Source organism: Acanthaster planci, linkage group LG01 (assembly GCF_054643075.1).
Source record: "Acanthaster planci isolate LZ-2023a linkage group LG01, COTS_SCS, whole genome shotgun sequence".
Classification (NCBI taxonomy): Eukaryota; Metazoa; Echinodermata; class Asteroidea; order Valvatida; family Acanthasteridae; genus Acanthaster; species Acanthaster planci.
In genome coordinates, this window is record NC_141777.1 from 37,377,978 (window position 1) to 37,397,353 (window position 19,376).

Genomic DNA, 19,376 nt, shown 5'->3' on the forward strand with positions numbered 1-19,376 from the left:
GTCGTGCTGTCGCATTGTCGAATTGTTCAATTGTGCAGTGCAAGAGTACAGTCCACCAGGATGTCTTGTAGGTAGGTCCGTTGCCGTGTCTCGCGATGTATCTCAATGCCATCCACGTACATCGTGGTTGGTACTTCCTCCGTGATGGTTGCCACCTTTGGCGCTCTTGGTCTTTTCAGCTCGAACCTTGCCCGAGACTTCGTCGTGGGGTTCCTCTTGCTGGTTTCACGTCTAGGTGGAGAAAATGTAGCTGCCCTTGCAGGCTCCTGCTGGTCCTTGCTCCTGTCCTCCTCCGGAGGGATGCTGCCCGTGATGCTCAGGGTATCTTTCTTCTCTGGTGATGCCCTCAACGGGAACAGGGGTCTCGTCTTCTGTGAAAACTTCTCCCAGGGTATCTGGATTCTCTTCTCGGGAGCGGGGCTATCCTTTTTCGGGCTGTTGTGGGGGACTTGCCGTTTTCTCTACCACCAGCCTTCGTGCTTCTATCTCCGGTCGGTAGGCCTCCTGACGCTGCTGCTCATTCTGGATGCCGTCTATGTTGGACAGGTGGTTTATGTCATTTGCCTTGTAGTGGCGTCTTAGATTATTCCATCGTCGGTTTCGGTAGTCGCAGTGCTGGCATTGCAAGTACACTGCCGATCCATGACTCTTCTTGTGGCGTAGCAGGCCTCTTAGATGTTTAAACTTCTTTTGACATAGGGAGCACTGAAATTCTATTTTTGCTCCAACCTCCATCTTGTTTTCTCTGTTGTTTCCGCTTATATCTATGTGATCTTTACGGAGACTTCTGTAAAGTAACAGAGGGAGCAACTGGTTAATCATTACTTTAAGCAACCATTGATTATTTATGAAATCAATGTGAGTACATAATTACTATCGATATCTTATCGGTAATTTATGCTCCCGTTTGGGATATCTTCTAGGCCTTAACTTTACATATTAAGAATCGTTGAAAATATAAAATAAACTTAGAGTTAATACTTCAAATTATATATGCATATACTCTCCGTTAAATAATTTCCAACACATGAAGGTTTTGTCTGGTTTGTTTACACCCTAAGCGTAGAATTTGACACCCTTGTGTACTCTTGTGTCATTTGCTCGAAAAAGAACCTGTCCAGCCTGGGTACGTTTGAATTATGCACCCCATAATCAGATTATGGGATATGATATGATTATCCTGGACAAATCTCTTTGGCCCCCGCTACCCAAAGGCCCCCTGTCAATGTTGGTGTCGGTGCGCGGTCTGCGCGCCGACTTGACATATTGACCTCATTTACAGGGGGAGTGGGGGACTTGGGGAGCGTACAGCTATTGCAAGTGTCCCAACAATTTTGGCTAGGACTGTAGTCCCGTCCCTATATCTCCAGACATCTTACAGACGTTCTCTGAATGTAGGGACTGGTAACGGGTAATGATTCCCGAGGAATTCTGCCGGTTTTATATTAATGAGAAATTAGCATAAAGCAATTCCCACAATGCAACATTGTCCCACGACAGAGTTTCTGGATGCATGATGGATATTATGTCAAACCAGTGGTGTGTCCAGCGGGAGAAGACGGGGGAGGGGGCAACTTGTCCCCTGGCGGATTTTGTTATTTTTATTTTTCTTGCAAAAGCTGGATAAGCCACTGTGTCAAACAGATTGATGTGCTACGTAACACTGTACGGCATTGAAGAATCGGGAAAAATAGAAGCAACAAATGAAACGTCCCAAGCTTTCGGTGCGAAGCACCTTCATCATTGGAATTACGGCTTGCTTTGATGAACCGCAGGTGGAGCAAACGCGGTGAAAGAGCGTTTGTGGAGAAACCGCGTTTACAAACGGCTCGCGATCGGTCAGGGTTGCCCCGTGTAAGCCAAAAGAATCTATCATTGTTTCGTATGCAAATCCCCCCCCCCCCCGCTGACCGAACTGGATATGTCAGGTAGCGTATTTCTAGTCCATTGTCCGAGTCCCCGCCGTCTTACAAGTCACAGTGCAGGTCAGGGTTGCCCCAAAGAATAGCCAAAAGGACAGCACCGTTTTATTTTGTATGCAAATAGCAACCACTGGCCGAATACATCACTGTACTAGAGTGCAGTTGAATCATATCAAGTAAACAAACGCCAGCACACTGTGCAGTGAAATCTACCTTTCCAGTTTGGACATCATTCATAAGGTGAGTACTGTGTGCATTGAATAGTCCCACCAAAACTAAGTTTTCATCCCTGCTCGTCGGCGAAACCATAGGCATCAAGATTATTTGGGTCTTGTTTTGTTCCTGTGATATGTCTCGTAGCTGTTACTGTAGCCCCCAGTATCTGAAGCTAGCGACGAGGCAACCATCGTGATCCTGACTTATTCACGTTCTGAGAGTTTTTGCGTGTCATTGCGCTGTACGGCTCTTAATTAAATATGTATTTGTGTGGCTCTGGACTTTGGAATATTTACCATCAGGTATTTTGCTCTTTCTTTATCATACATGGTCCGCACGGTCTCACACCTTCACTCAAAAAGTTGGCGACAAATTTGGGCTAAATATCTCTTACCAGGTATTGGGTCATATTCAGCCAACAATGAGTAACTCTTTATTGTCCACATCTGAAGATAAGGATATGTAGAAACCATAAATTAATGGGAAAGTCTACCAAGATCAGGTAAATTATCGTTGTCCCTAGTTGATAATGTCCGAGACGTTGGTAGTTTACATTTTGGGCTTCATGATAAATCGGACATTTAAATGAAGATTTTGATCGGGATGGCGGACAACTCAACCGTTTACCAACTCGACCGTTGAGACAAATCCACAGGTGGGGCAAGTCGACCGTTCAGCAAGTCGTCCGTTAAGAAAAGGACGACGTGCTTAATTAACGTGCAAGGCGTAAACATAACGGAGTGCGTGGCAATTAACACGAATTGCAGATCAATGTCTGGTATGGCGTTCCACATGTGCCATCGCTGTCGCATTTTGGATTCGCCGTGGCAAATTGACGGTATTTGAGCACACTTCTCAAGGAAACTCCATATTATCACTTTTTCATCTAACAGGTACAGGCCAATTTTTCTTTCTTGACAAATAAATCGGGGCAAGACGCGGGGAAGAAAAAAACAATAACAAAATGCGACTGCGATGGCACATACGGAACACCACATTTTGGACAGATTTGAGTGTGGACATAACATGCACAGGGGCCCAGTGACACATAATTCGTACGGACTGCACTGGTGGGTGGCGCGTCGGCCGCCCAAACTATATGCATTCTGGCGCGGCGCACCCTCCGCGATACACAGACGCTGCGCTGGTGTGGGAGACGGTAGACTTGAATCAAGTCGGACTTACGTTGCTCTTCCCTAGTCAACCATCCCTTCAGCTGGTACACACGACACGGTCATCGCGCTCAGCCCAGCAGCTCGCATAACCCTTATAAGGCGCCTTATTTGATATCCATTTTTGTACAACGTGTGTCAGTAAGTCCAACTTGATGGAGAAGCCAATCAGACCCCCCGTCGGTGATATGTAGTGATTCATACTTGCACAATGATCGACATGAACTTGCATAATGTATACGGAATTTCCACAGATCAAAGTAGTCAGACTAGTAGACTCGTTCATTACAATGAAACAAGTCCAACAATGTGATTGGCTGCAACCACTTTTGGCAGGTGAGCCCATTCAGTGTGTACAAACGGTTGGCAGATTCGTCAAGTAGAGAACTGAACTCAGTAATAAGTGGACACAAGAGGGCGCGAGGCAAGCAACCAACCATAGAATTCCATATCTGCCGTCGTCCGTCGTGCGTCGCCCGCCGTGCGTCGCCCGTCGTCCGTGGTTTTTTTGTCACGATTGCGCAGTGGTATTTTCAACTTTCACCCTTGATCGTTTCGCATGTACATGTCCTTATTCGCCGTCGATCCACCATGCTGACTCTCTTATTAGCAATAGAACTAGAAGATGTATTCGTTTTTGCAGTTGCGCCGAACTCTACTTGAAAGAAGAAATAATATCCTGATATCGGTTAAGTGACGTGTATTTAAAGCAATACCATTTTTTTGTTACATAAATAGATTAACAAAATAGACTTTTGTTAGGGTAGATTGTTTTTCTCGTTAACTTAGTTACAATGTTTGATTCCTTAGTAGTTTTCATAAGAGACGAACTGATTCAACATTATTTCGAGGGCGGGTATACCTGAATACTCCAAATTAGACATGACTTGGTTTGCAGGTAGGCCCACAGAAGTCTTTTAAACAGTAACGTTACTAGTTAGACCCATAAATAATGCTGATGTGCTGGACAACCTGTTCTAATTGGTCTATCCACCATGGTATACACACCCACAAAAACCAACACGTCACATTTTCTGAAACTTAAACCAAGTGGTAATTGCCCCCTAACAATACATTTAATAAACAGTTGTTATCCTCAGCACTGTCTAGTATTTCTGTATTTCGAGGTGAAATTGAGGGAACAAAATGGAACATCTGTATCGGTTGGCAGATTTGTTTCTAGGATTTGATGAAAACAAGTTGGCACATTTTTACAGTATGCAAATTAGAATTAGACTGTGGATAAGTTGGCCTGAACATTTTTGCAGAAAATGTTTTCCCCTAAAAAACACAATGGTTGAATTCTCAGAAAGGCGACATTTTCTTGTCAAGGGGCAGGTGTAGTCTAGCATTATTGGCATTAATTATGGGACTAATATTGCGGGTGGGATTTGTACTTGCCTTATTGGAAAAAGATCCTTAGAAGTGAATGGAATCATCACACTGTCATTTGTTAAACCCCAGCTTTTGCAGGTCCTATGCAACCCATTAGATGGGCGATGCACGACGGACGACGGGCGACGGAAAATGGCATGTTTGGAACTGGTAAATGGTAGAATTGGGACACAACAAAAAGCAAAAGGTGACGGGCGACGGCAGATATGGAATTCCATTACCAACAGCGCGTGGTCTCGCTATTTTATCCAAAGCAGTACAGAGTACTTTATTCAAGTCAATTGGCAGAACAGGTGAGGGTGAATGACTTAGAAGCGCACGTGCACTCATTACCAATCGATTTCTGTACATCAATGACTTGTCCCAAAGGTTGAGTTGTCTGTTGATTTGAGGCAAATACAGTCGAGTTGTATCAACAGTCGAGTCGTCTGAGCCCGGCTTGAAAGCCATGCAAACTATGCCTTTCTGAACCTTTCATATCTTCATTGAAAACTGAATTATTTCAACGTATTTTGTCTAGTGTTTACTTAATTCTTGATTTAACTTCTATGTATTTATTTGTAATTTCAATCACTCGAGTTTTAAAATTATAATTTACTGTAATCATTTTTCCTTTATTGTAATTTACCTAACTGTAAGGAGCATTGAGATGGCTTGACAATAATGTGAGGTGTTTTAAGTATTGTAACGAAACATTGGATGAGACTGCGTACCAGTCTGGCACTGGTACTCGGCTTGGTGGTTCCACACCGCATGGGTCTTTGCGCGCAGCCGCGGCAGTATAAAAGCTTCGTCGCAGCGCACGTTCGCCCTCTTGCTCTTCCCCCCACTTCGCAGTAACAAGATAGAGCGAAACACGCGTAGTTACGGATCGGTATACGTGCAGCTGCGCGGCTGAGTGCAACCTTCGGCGCTGATTCCAGGGTTTGGGCGGCAGCTACGGAAGCCTAGCAAGCGGGCTTGTTCATTATCGGAGAGAGTGGTCTCGGCGGGAGTCAGCCATCTAGCCAGGAGCTTTAGAATAAAGGCCAGTAGCCGGGGGCACATTTATCTGATTTCTTATAAGTTGACGCCTCCCTAAGAGTCACCTGTAAAGGCCGAGAAGAGAATAAACCGGTAGGAATTACAACAGTAATTAAGCCTAGAGAGTGAGTGTTGGTGTGAGTGTTATCTGCCCTGCTGCGGTGCCTGGGGGTATATTTCTCCCAAAAGGAGTTGTGTCCCGGGTCTTCCCGATAACCGCTCGCCGGTAGGGCCTAATCCCGAGCGTATGTCTGGCGGTTGTGAGAGTGTGAGCTACAGTATTATTATTACCAGCTTGGAAAGAGATATACAATGTAGACATGACTGAATCAGATTTAAACCTATAAATACTTATGAACGTTTAAAATATCAACCTTTCCCTCTGTAGGTACCCATGTTACCACAGCTCGTCACTCGGTCTCCTTCAGAAATTTTGAAACACCAGCAAATGGTTACAAATGATTAACAAATCCAAATAATGAGCATTTATGTTTGCCCAACTACGGGGGAAAGTCCGGTTAGTTAGTAAAAGGCCATCTATAAAGGCAGTTGATATTCTCGATATCGACTGATCCAACTTGACGCCATAACTGCAGTTGCACCGCAATGACATTCCTCGGCTTGACACACGTGTGCATCTGGCAAATCACGACACACTATTGGTCGAAGAGGCATGTAACGCGCGCGTACCCCCCGTCGACGAGCCACCGCATATTAAATGGCTGCTAGTTCTGGTTGTCAGTTATGAGGGCCTCGATTTTTAAGAATGTTTTTTGCGTGGGGAGTGTTACTAGGGTTGTGTTTGCTATTACTTTTCACTATGTTTGAAACTTAAGGCAAATTTCAACAAAACTGCAATTGCTCAATTTGTCTGTTCAATATTTACGTAGCCCATAGAGATCATAGATCTACTTATGATCTCTGTGATCTACTTACGATCTCTCTTATGTAGCCCTAGCTCAGCAAAATGAATAGCGCCCTCATGTGTTGACACTGTTGCAGTCATAAGTGTGCTCATGAAAATCATGAAGGCAGTCATGTTCTCAAGACTGTGTAGAGTTTTTGAAGCAATCTAAATTCTTCGCAGGACAAAACAATTGTTTCAGCAATTTTTGGACACTGTTTGCTCCCAGGTAAGCCTTACATATATCAGGGGTATAAAGCAGATTACTTTGGTGGATTTTATTGTTTGATTAAATGTCAAAATTCGCGCATGTTAATATTAGCACTGCTACCTTCCTCGTCGCGTATTTTCTTGTTCACAATGCGTACTGACGTAATTTGAACGTTCGAAGATTCGAATGTCACTTGCCCTTCGTTGGCGGTAAAGATGTAGAAAATCAAGGCATTTCCGGTGAGCATTTAAATTAGCTTATGAATACACGAGTATTTTTTTCAAATCTCAGCAAAATACAATTACTCAGTGATTTCAATGACCCAGACAATAGCAAAACTTACCAATGAATTCGAACTTCACGAATGTACATCGTCTGCAGACGGTCACTTTGAGGTGATTTTTTTTTCTCAGCAACAGAGGGCGGGAAAAATACAGAGCATCAGAAGGGGCCTTGCACTTTATCATTATTTACACATAAGAGAAATAACAAAAAAAATGATATGTATAGTATTCTTAATATTTCGGGGGAATATTTACAAAATTATCCTAATATATTTCTAAAATTTCTGGCCAATTCAGTTGCCACGTTAGCGCAATCTGTTCAAATTTTACATGTGGTCCAAGTACAGGTATTTTATAGCAAGCTGTAACCCAAAGGCCCTAGGCCTACATTACACTATGGTCAGTAGTTCGCGGGATAAAAAAAGGCCATTAACGCATTGCCGTGTTTATCTTGCTGTAGTTTGCTTTTAGAAGCAGATGTAAAATATTTTTGTAGATGTTTAAGTTTTGTTTCAATGTAAAAACTAATATTTTTTCATGTAATTTTACAAAACGTAAAATTATTCGTACAAACAAGAATAACAAAGAAAAGACACGGGGACCCTTTGGTTTGCTGACACGAGTGTAAATCATGTTTTAATCGGCAGAACATGTGCACCGGTCTTCTACAACCAAGGGCTGAGGTGTAGAGGTGCTACTCTCCCACTGCGATGATCAAAGCATATTGGGAAGTTCTCAGTGAGCAAAAATTCATCCAAAGAACAGCTCGAAAATTTGGAATTCCCGAAGCAACACTTAGGGATCGTGTGAGAGGGAGAATCGGGAATCGGGAAATCGAGAGAAGAGAGACTGGGACAAAGGAAGAAAGCTGTGTAAAAAAAAATGTATGAGCTACGTTGTGTCAGGGAAAGTCATAACAGAAGACACAATCAAAGAAAAGATAAGAGAATATAAGCATTCAGTATCTACCCCAAAAAAAGAAGACGACACGTAAAACAGTAGAATCCGAGAAGGCAGAGACAAGTCAGAAGCAGTCCACTCCTGCCCAATTAAATTCTTCCCAGTCCAGAACAAGTGGAATGCAGACATTCCACTGCATGCTGCCCGATCGTCAAGAAAGGCAGTGAGTGACAACGAAGATGTCAGCGAAGATGAAATTGAGGAGTCGGTGAAATGCTGCGTTTGTCATCGCCCTCATAAAAAAGTACTGGAAGCATAGTTCTATCATTTAAACCAACTTCAGGCACATTTTGATGGCGCGATCGAAGTTACTGAGATTTCTTCAGCAGGCTGAACTGCTTTCAGGATTCAGGTTTCATTTTTGAAGTTAACTTTATTCAATTGAAAGTTAATCATGTTAATTCAAAGTGCAAAATGTTGCTCATATTTAAATGTGTCCCAAACCTTGACAATTCCCTGTAGAACTAGAAACGGAGCTCCACTTCACAGTGCCACTGCCATGACGGTCAGACTGTCCTAAAATTCTTCCTCGAAACCACCCTTGAACCGAATCTATCAAACAACAATAAAATATAGACTGCTAGAATCACGATAAATTCAACATTTTACATGAACATCAAAAGATGTTAACCGCCATGTTAACAAAATATTGTCTAGGTTTATGTACACGTAAGACTTAGCGTTGTAGTGAGGTCCTACTCACAGGCCTACAGCACAGCTAAATATCATACGAGGTACCGTATTATCCCGTTATGTCCATACTAGTATGTAGTTAAGACATGTACAGACCCGAACAAGTTGACTGATTTTTTATTTTTCTGTAAAAGCAAGTAAAAAAAATCATTAGTCGGCGAAAGACTTAAATTATTGACCTCATCAACAGTAATTCATCACGGCCACCAATTCCTTGCAAACGCACCGTGTCTTCTCAGTTGTTTCCTCCATACATGATCATGATTCTTCATACATGGTCTAGATGGTTGACTCATGACAAAAGGATCACTAATAAAAAGTATGGTTACTTTGTTTAGAATGACTTGACATCATCACTTCTTTGGCAATGTGAAAAAAAGTTCCAGTTTGTGGAAACATTACACCATGCAGTGTGCACAGTTTGGTCACAGTATGTCAGTACATGTATGTGTAAGTAAAAATGTTCAAGAGCACAGTTGGTTGTGACATTCTAATTCAAACTGTAGGCTAGTCGTCTCCGCTCACAATGTCTGCAGTGAATGTGGTATGTGTCAAGGGCACTCTGTGAATACGTGTACTTTGTACCGCACTCAATTAATGCTTGTACTGTACATGCACATGTACCCTGTACTTGCATAATAGAGGACTGTACTGTTCTGTTTACTCCGTTGGCAAATGAAGTAAATGTCTAGACTACATGTGACCCCGCCAACAATAGACTGCGCTATGCGCCTCCAAATTATGACTTTTACAAAAACATTGTCGAGTGCTTAAGTAAAAAATTGTGCAAAATATCAAACAATATTCTGCCAGTAGCTTTGGCACACCTTTTACACCCCAGCACTGATGCAATAATATACAAAATGAAGAAAAAGACAGGTTTTAAACTAGTTAGGTCTGCCATCGGAGGATGAAATTTAGCCAATAACAGAGCAGAAAAAATAAAGCAAACACATGGCGACGGCTGCTCACGCCGCGCACGTGCATGTAGTACGCGTACACGTCATTGTATTGCATATATCGTGACACTCGTGCAATGAGTTAAGCTGTTGGGGAAGATTTGTTGCTTGCATTTCGCTGGCAGCAAGGAAGGTCAAATTCTTAACACCTGTTCAACTTGAAAAGAATGCTGTACAGAATGGGAGAAACTGGAGACAGAAAGGATAGAGTCCCGCTGGGAAAACCGAGATTCTTGCAAGATTGAACATCACACACTTTGTTTATTTTTTGTATAATTTAGTTTTTCTGGTCATTACCTATATGCACTCAAGCCTTTATTCTCTCATAATTACTTGATTTTTTTACTGTGTAATTTAGGCACTAAGTCTACTTAGCCCATGGTGAGATGTTGCAGCCTCAGCCGCAGGTATGTGACCACGAAGAAGTAGAAACACATTTGCTTTTGCATGCCAAGTTCCCATATGATGACGGATATACTGCTCTATTACAATTGCAGTCCAGACAATGGCGTAGCTATCATTGTATTCCTACAAGGGTCAACATTGCTTTTCCACACAGGTGATTCTAAAGACAGTGTTGCCTTCATGTTGCAGTCTTTTACAGTTCTAAATTCATTTGTAAATATTGGGATTGTTCAAATGCGAGCAATTTTACTTAGCCTTATTTGTCTTTACATGTGATATACAGGTACGTCCCATTCGCTTGTGACATTCCCTTTTACAATATTGCCTGACTCAGATACCATTTATGTTTTGCGTACATCACGTCACTGTGGAGAATGAAACCATAGTCTAATATGATTCACAGCTGCTTGCTGCCCACCACACTGGTTAAGGTAGTTCCAGTAAAGAGCTGTGTGTCCTTTCACATCATTATTACGTTATACTTAAAAGAAACCGGTGCCAAGGAATCGACCATCGATTTCACAAGTACGGCAAATGCTTTGGGCCACTGAGGATGTTTGCCAGGCTCTTGTTGGGCTTCACTCTATCACTGACTGTGATACAACCAGCGCAAGTTATTCGAAAAGGGAAAAGGGATGCATTCAAACTCATTACGACTTGAGCTACGTTCATCCCTAAAATACAAACTAGCAGCTCTTTGGAGTCAAGAAGTAAACAAGAACAAGTGCAGGTATCACATGTATACCACTGGGAGGAAGTATTGTGAGGAACAATTTTACCCCAACGATGATGCCTGCTGAGCTCCATCTTGCAAGAAATGGTTGTCAATCATTAATTTTTAGATGGATGCTACAGCAAAAGATAAATGCCCCATTTGCAGCTGAGTTAGGGTTTGATGTAGAGGTAACCATACAATGGCAAATAAGGAAACCTTCCGCGAATGCAGTGCTTAAAATTGATCAGCTGCTCTTGTAAACAGTTTCGGTGCTCCTTGCTCCTACGCAGGTGCATCAAATGAACTGTACAGATTTGTGCAACACTTTAGGATAATGAAACAATGATGAAAACCTGAGAAATGAAGCAGAAGCAGGTAACATCAACTTCCAAGGCCAGCACATTAATGATGGTACTGACTCTGCTGTCTCAGAGGACCTATAGTGTGCTTGTGACTGCAACGTTGCCAAAAACTTCCTTTTATTCCTTTCAAGTGAGTGGACTTGGTGGATAGTCTTAGGTGCGCGAAAATTGCCAACTCGAGGATATTAATAGCTCACGCCCTGTTCATAGGGATCTGCATAATTATGTACATAGTTGGGTATTTTTTGTATGGTATAGGGTATTTTTACTCTACAGTTTGGATTACACATAAAGCAGTATGATTGATAAATGTAATTCGAATTCAATTAGATGAAGAACGAGTACATTCTGACACTGTACAACACAAGGAAGCCGTGTAGTTGCGTAGCCTCAGAAGAGCCAGAGAGAGACAGAAATGCGTGTCTTAAATAGTACACCGTATTTGAACTGGCTGCTCCTTGTGTTGGAACTCATAACAAGCTAGGACAAAAACAAGAATCTAGGATTCCAGTCGATGTACCTGTACAAGTATTATTACAAATCGGGCGGTTATCATAGTCATTTGTTCATCCTATTCAGCTTTATTATTGTTGTTGATTCTTGTGTTCATACAGTTACTGAAGGTTAATAAAATTTAGTAGAACTGAGTTTGTAGTTCAGAAAATGGTGTGAATTAGAACTGTTTAAATCAGACGAAAGAACGTTTTGAGGAACTGTCTGTTTTGTGAGTGTGGGTTGCATATAAATTAATTTGCACAGTGCTGTAGTTGAGTCCACTACTTTCGAGTCCGATCGAGCCCTGCTACAGTTCGAATCGGAGTCCAAAAATCTGAGTAATGTCTATTCGAAATAGAGCATACATACCGTAAGAAAAGTTTGGAGTCAGATTTTGTTTAATCATCATAAATTAGAATCAGACATAGGTTTAATATTTTGTTGCAGTAAATGATTACCCGTCTGTTGCAAAATGATAAACGAGTGGAAGTTTTCCGTGTATTAGCTACACTGAAAAGAGACCGTGAGGGCAGTGCTGTAACCAGGGCACCCAGGGGTGCACACATTTTCTCAAGAGGACAGCGCAGGATAACAAACTGCAGCTGTACTTCAACGGGGATTGTTCAAATTTCAAATTGGGGGAGGATCGTAACTGGGGGCACGGGCATCAGCCGGGGGGGGGGGAACATGCCCATGTGGCCCTCCATAGTTATGCCATTGCCATGCGGTTTATAAATCGGTCAATTTCAGGAAGACTCGTGCGTTTATTGGGCTGAGTCCTGGAGTCGTTTGGAAAACGAAAAAAAAAAGAGTTCGAGTCTGGACCTTTCAGTTGAGTCCGAGTCCAAATTGTATGTAGGCCAGCGATATTGGTTTGTTTTTGATTCACGTGGTGGTCAGTTTTACTCTGACACATTTCATTTTATTTACTTTATTGAGGCATAGTATTTCGTGTGCATTTACCAAGTGTGAACATTCTTTATTTTCCGTCTTTAATTAGTCCGAGGCCACTTACATATTGTGATTTTCTTGAAGCGTGCTTTGTCTCGTTGATTGTTTTATAGATTAACCGCAAACTGCAAGGTTTATGCTTGACTAGATGTCTTAAGCCTGGTTTCCATATTGACGTAAGAAACGCAGCGAGCAACGCAATCAGGACGCAAACTGCAACGCGGACAAATGGAAACATGCCAAACAGAAGTGTCGCCGACAACGCAGACAAACTCAAACGATCGACAAAGTTGAGCCAGGTTCAATTTTGCAGATTGCGTTGAGTTGCTGTGGTGTTCCCATACAAACACGCATGCTGGCGTGACCGGCGTGCAATTGAACGATGACCCTCTCGCCTAGTTCCACGAATTTTGCGCATTTTCTCCTTAATGTTTAAATGTTACACTCCACTGTTCAACTAAATCGCTTATCGTCAGTGAAATGCGTGAAACTGGAGTACAAGTGTGGTATCATGAAGCGATAAGGTCAATCTAAAAAAGTATATTCCACCAAAAATCACGGAGTTTCTGACGCCATTTTGTTTCAATTTTGGGGTAGAATGGCACCATGCACTGTTTCTTCCGTCCGTGGCTGCGTCTTCATATCTTGCGTTCTATCTGCGTTACAACCGACCATGTGGAAAACCAGGCTTTAGTGTATTCAAGCAGGCCACATCAGCAATATCACATCAAATCAATATCATATGATACTGAAGGTCGATTTATGGTATTTCTCTTTGCTTGAATACAGCAAGTCCTTGCCTTTGAACGACCGATATGGCTCATATATCGGAAATTCCAGTGTTTGTCGCCTTCCTGCATATGGCCGTCTGGACGTCAGCTTTGGAAAAAGGTCAAGTTCTGGACATGACCTACCCATTTGGTGAATCAACCTTGTACTGGCCTGGCAATGGAATGTTTGAATTGGATATTCAGGCACGGGGCCCTTCTGGTGTTCTGCCCTGGTAAGAATAATTAATCTTCCAATTTTGCTGGCATTGAAGTAAAGAACACTAAGAATTACACGATATTCCAGGTTAGCGTTTAAGTGGCTTTTGTTGGAATTTAAGCAGCTTATTCAGCGGTGTGTAAAGTCAAAGGTCTCAACAGCCTGGTTACTCTTTGCATGAGATACTCGTATGAATAATGTGCAATGTACTTATATTCTGAAACAAACTGAAATGTAACGCCTCGTTGTTATGAAAGTCCGTGTGTCCCAAATCTTTACACCGATTTACCCAGAAGACGGAATATTTTACATTCAAGGTACGAGGGTAATGCATTCAGTGGTCCAGAACACGGCGGAACTCACGTTGACGCTCCCTCCCACTTCTCTGAAGGCAAGCTGCGTGTGGATGAAATACCAGTTACCAAGTTTAGCGGTCAGGCCGTTCGAGTGGACATTACTGTTAAAGCCAAAGAGAACGAAGACTACGCGATGTCGGTTAAGGATCTGCAGGACTGGGAAGCCGTCCACGGCAGGATTCCGGACGGCTCTCTGCTCTTCGTCTACACCGGTTGGGGAGCCTTCTACCCAGATCGGCTGGCCTACTTTGGGTCACCGCGCAACGATACTTTCCTGGATGATCAAGGGCAATCATTGCTCCACTTCCCAGGCGTGGGGCCGGAGGCAGCTACGTGGTTGGTCGCAAATCGAACCATATCAGGTCTTGGGATCGACACGCCATCCATCGATCACGGACAAAGCACTAGTTTTATGACGCACCAGATTTTATTTGGCGCAAACATCTACGGCATCGAGAACGTGGCTAACCTCGATCAGCTTCCAAACACGGGAGCGAAGGTGTACGCACTTCCTATGAAAATTGAAGAAGGAAGCGGAGCGCCGGTACGCATCATCGCCATGTTGGATGAAGAGGGTACCTCTGCCGCAACCACTACGCCTCCATCTGATGCCGTGTATTTACACGGCCTGATTTTGCTGTGCTTGCTGCTTTGTAAGAAATAGAGTGAGGGTAATGTTTAGGAACTAACACAGAATGTCTTTCGTAGTATTTCTACTTTTCTATTTCTAACATAAAGGTTTTGAAGAACATGGGTACTTTTGTATTTCTGGTGGGTAGAGTGAGCGTCGTTTGGTGCCTGCGCGCTTTAATCGGCATTTGTCTGCTCCGTCAGGTCGGAATTCTTCTAAGGTCGGCATGTTCAAACAGCATAACAATTAAAGTATTGTGACTTATGATGTTTCCTCCTGATAAAACTTCCTGTAAGTACCCGCCTCGAGTTGAAGCACCCAATCGTCGTTTGAAAAGAACCATTTTGGTCGAAAGTGTTCATTTTGTTGGTGGCGATGCGACCGTAACGCGTGCATTTCAAAGTCGTTCGTGCAGCGAAGTTCGATTCCGACCAAACTGAGCCGCCATTGCTGAAAAAATGCAGCCTCTCTTGATTCAGCGCAATTCTCATACCAACTGTTTTTTCGATGCGCAGCACGCTGAGTACCGAGAACTTGAAAGTTATACCTTTAGCCCATTATGTTGCAAGTAATTTAATGAAACCGACAGTTCTACTCAGGACGGGGACACAATTAGGTCCGAAAATGGGACATATTTTAAGATCCAACAGCCTGATATAATAGAGACGAAAGAGAGGCACAGTCAATTAACTAGGCTAATCAGTGTTTGAAATCATCATTCCATCATTCGATGCCTTCCTAAAATTATTATTTACTCCAATTTACTCCACGTTTTACCCAAGTTCAATGTTTTCGTTCAGACTCTTGTATATACAAAATGCGGCATGTACGCAAAGACCATGCAATAAAATAAACATTGATCTCCATTATCGCGCATTGTTTGTGCGGAGGAGGGTAATGTGTTGCTGTATCCTGTGCCTTTATGGTCAACATAACCTTTTTCTCATGGGATGGCGGCTAAGCCCTCGGCCTCCCTCCCGAAAACAAGCCAAAATAAACATGAAATGCAAGAATATCATTTCCGGAAATAACTGACAATTTTCTTATTAACTAACCCTTTCGAAAGCGATAATGTTAACCTGTTTTGTGTGTGTTTGTTTTTAATTGTTTTTGTTACACCTATTGTCTGCGGTCTTGCTTTAGCAATTTTTCACTTTGGGTCGGTTCAATCGTTATTTGTTCAGTGTGTAAAACTGTGAGAATTCCATCAGGACATGCAATAAGTTTTGTCAGTAAATATGATGTCGAAACTGTTCATGGGTTTTTCCGTCTGGTTTCGACGAGCCAACATTGAAAAAAATCATCAATAAAATTATTTTAATTTTACACACTCTCAGGAAAAATTGTACTAAATAAAATTCATTCATACATGGAGTAATACGGAAGTGTGAGAATCTTTTCTGTGAGCACAAAGTGAGCGCAGCTTAAAATGCGCGACCAAACTAACTTCCTGCCGTTTTAAAAAAGACACTTATTAATCAGCTGAAAAGGTTTAGTTCACAACGTGACTTAAAAATTTACATTTAACAACTACTTTCCGGCATAAAAAGTCAGTTTTAACTGAGAACGAATAATGTTGTTATGTAGACAAAGTTTCTTTCATTGCGTTGACTTTGAATTCCCTTGTTTGTAACTTCATTCAACAGAAACGTCAGCACATCTGCTTGTCACTTTGGTTTCATCTCTACCCCGAAGAGGAATTTGTTATATCACGTCGCCTGTCACACGATTTAGGTTCAGTGCATCTTTGGATCCGACAAACACAAATCATGGCTGTCTTGGAGATTTTTCCGGTGAAATCTGGTGAAAATAAACGACAAATTAGTCATTAAGTTTTTGAAATCACTTTTGCCAATAAGTAACATTTTACACGGTCCCAGCTTCGAGATAATGAAGTTTCATATGCAAAGCCTGGGAGGCTAGATAGACTGTCATAAATTTCTTACTAGGCCTACATAGGCTTAACTTAAAGTTAAGCATTATAAAGTACAACTTGAGAAACTTTCTGAAACTAAAAAAAGTGCGACTCACATTTCCTTCTGTTCCTTCTTCCAAACTTGACATTGATCTCCGGTAATTCACTGCTGCGTACACCTCTACCTTTATTCGTTCCAAATTTATCCATTCTAAGTGCCTAATTCAGTTTTTCTTCGAAATCTGACGATTGAAGCACAAAAACCTCAAACGGGTTTTGTAAAACTCCATTTGAAAGTACACGCAATGAAATTTGTAACGCTCGTTATTTACCCTCCTGAAAATACGCATACGCGGGACGCATTTTGGACGCAATGTCCTATCCAGTCTATGGGTGCGTTCGATTAGCTTCCCTAACACACCAGTGTTACACTCAAGGGAAGCCTCAAAATGAGGCTTATCGAACGCTGCAGTATGTTTTCCAAGGCATTCTGGGAAAAAGATCAAGTCCCCGCCTCGTTCCATCGTGTACGTCCATGCTCGAACAGGCCATCCGTGACGTCATTACACTCGGGCAGCCTCCAGAGACCCGCTCGCCAGCTGGGGTAGTGGTGGCTGACACCAGGGCAGGCACGAACATCGCGTGATGGCTAAACGAACGCTCTCGTGTAAGTTTGACTTTTAAGTGTAAGCTAATCGAACGCACCTTATATAATGGAGATCAATGGGAATAAATTCGTTACACGTACGCATTGTGCTCCGCGTCAAACGCGCCATTGATCTCCATTATAAACGCTCGCCTATGGGTGCATTGCACCAAATGGTTGTATTTCTGCGCGCGAGCTCATTTGTATTATGATCCCAAAGGCTTTTACAATAAGACATGCCATAATCAGGAGGGAACATAGAAGTATTTCCATAAAATCGAATTTGGGATTGATAGTTTCCAGTTCGGGGTATTTCTTTCACAAAAAGCCCAGAACTGGCGGGCCTATTTTGGATAGAGGCGAGCGGCTACATGCAGAACTGAGCCCATAGTGTTACTACCTATGGGTGCGTTCGATTACCTTACACGTGTAAGTCAAACTTACACGAGAGCGTTCGTTTAGCCACCACGTGATCTTCGTGCCTGCCCCGGTGTCAGCCACCACTACCCCAGCTGGCGAGCGGGTCTCTGGAGGCTGCCCGAGTGTAATGACGTCACGGATGGCCTGTTCGAGCACGGACGTACATGATGGAACGTGGCGGGGACTTGACCTTTTTCCCAGAATGCCTTGGAAAACACACTGCAGCGTTCGATTAGCCTCATTTTGAGGCTTCTCTTGAGTGTAACACTGGTGCGTTCCGGGAAGCTAATCGAACGCACCCAAAGATAGTATAGCGCTGCGCGCCGCTCTATACTATTTTTGGTTACTACTTTTTTAGGGGGAACCTTCTGGGAAAAGCGAAAAAAAATTTGTGGCTAACCCCAGAAAATTTTAACGAAAAGTGATCTTCTAGCTGTAATCTTGAATTTACAGAGGAAAAATGGAGGCCAACCTCTTCCCGAGAATCAACAGGCGGCGCTATTTCAGTTTGATTTTGCACTGTTTTCTATGGGAGCGTATTTAGGTGTAGTGCAACCCTATGGACCTTATCGCAGATAATTGTTTTTTTATACTCCGCGTGCGGACGCAAAGGACAGTGGGTAAAATTGTGGTCAACAAAACCCGCTGATTGCTGTTTGTCATACGTAAAGTTGCAGGCGTGCCTGGTTTGAAATGAAAATGTAACACCATGAAAATCGGTCTCTTTTAAATTTTAAAACCATGAATCTCTACTGAAATAAGCGACGATGAAGTGTGGAGTCACATCCGAGGTTTACCTGTAAATACACTGAAGGAGATCTTGACAACGGCAGAAATTCCAACGTCAACAACGAAAGAAAGTCCTTAGAGAACTTTTCTACGCCGTTTAGTAAGGGTTTCCGGTATTTGCTCAATGCAAATGAAGAGAAAGAGAGCAGACGGCAAGCTAGACTTTGCATACTTAGGTTTAGAGAAAACTTCAAGCTGCTTCACCTACTTACACTTGAGGGCTGGGAAGACACTGGGAAGACACTTCAGGCAACATACCACCAATTGGCCTGGAGAGCATTGCCTGAATCAATATTTCTGGAGACGTAAGTGTTCATTCATGTGATCAATGCAATGGTGGGAAAGATTTTACAGTTAATTATCCGGTTGCAAACGGAAATCGTCTGAGGTACCTGACAGCAGAAAAACTTACGTTCGTGGACAGGTATTCATCCATAAATATTCAAAAATTAATCAGTTACCTAAGACACTTAAGTATGACAATTAAGTCTGTTTCTCCGACACGGACGGCCGTGTGCTATACGATGCTACCACGGTCACTGCCTGTCTGGAAACAGAATTTATTTCCTTTGCGTACGGCTTGGTTGTAATTATTTTTGTATCAGTTATGATCTCTATGAAAGTCATTGTTGATGGAATATTGAAATGACAGGAATCTAGAACTGAAAAAGTACGTCAAATGTTCTTAGAAAATACTTTGTACGCGACCAACTGTGAGCTAGGATGATGCAGTCTTTTCTCCAACTGCACACACTTCATCCATGATATATCCGTGAATCTAGCCATTTTATACATGGAAGAACTTTTTATATAACATGCCGAGTCATTGTCTAGCTTACTTGTCTATGTTTTTTTCTTCTAGGCTATCCTTGAAGAATGAATCATTTAGGGACGTAGGACAGGAATTGCTGCAGCTGTACTTCTGTTTCTACTTATTGTATGCATTCGAGTTTGTTTATTTTCAA

The 19,376-nt window shown here is 42.4% G+C and overlaps 2 protein-coding genes across 6 annotated transcripts in view; one reads left to right on the plus strand and one right to left on the minus strand.

Moving 5' to 3' along the window:
• Positions 1-19,376, minus strand: part of LOC110982360 (HHIP-like protein 2) — a 304,779-nt gene that overhangs the window by 213,515 nt on the left and 71,888 nt on the right. The gene's annotated exons all lie outside the window — the stretch shown is intronic.
• Positions 2,026-16,215, plus strand: LOC110981758 (uncharacterized). Of its 5 annotated transcripts, none has more exons than XM_087142869.1 (4): positions 5,501-5,821; positions 10,098-10,146; positions 13,457-13,670; positions 13,972-16,215. In XM_087142869.1, the coding sequence occupies exons 3-4, from the start codon at positions 13,483-13,485 to the stop codon at positions 14,672-14,674; spliced, it is 891 nt and encodes a 296-aa protein (XP_086998995.1). In that variant the 5' UTR covers positions 5,501-5,821; positions 10,098-10,146; positions 13,457-13,482; the 3' UTR covers positions 14,675-16,215. The 5 variants fall into 5 exon arrangements, with proteins under 5 accessions (XP_022095347.2, XP_086998995.1, XP_022095314.2 ...); XM_022239640.2 differs by lacking the exon at positions 5,501-5,821 and adding an exon at positions 5,877-6,861; XM_022239655.2 differs by lacking the exons at positions 5,501-5,821; positions 10,098-10,146 and adding an exon at positions 2,026-2,162.

Bases quoted from the DNA above. Each gene is read 5' to 3' on its own strand.
- LOC110981758 (XM_022239655.2), top strand. From the start codon at position 13,483: ATGGCTCATATATCGGAAATTCCAGTGTTTGTCGCCTTCCTGCATATG. The intron at 13,671-13,971 runs GTAAGAATAATT...TTTACATTCAAG, and splicing joins CCTTCTGGTGTTCTGCCCTG to GTACGAGGGTAATGCATTCA.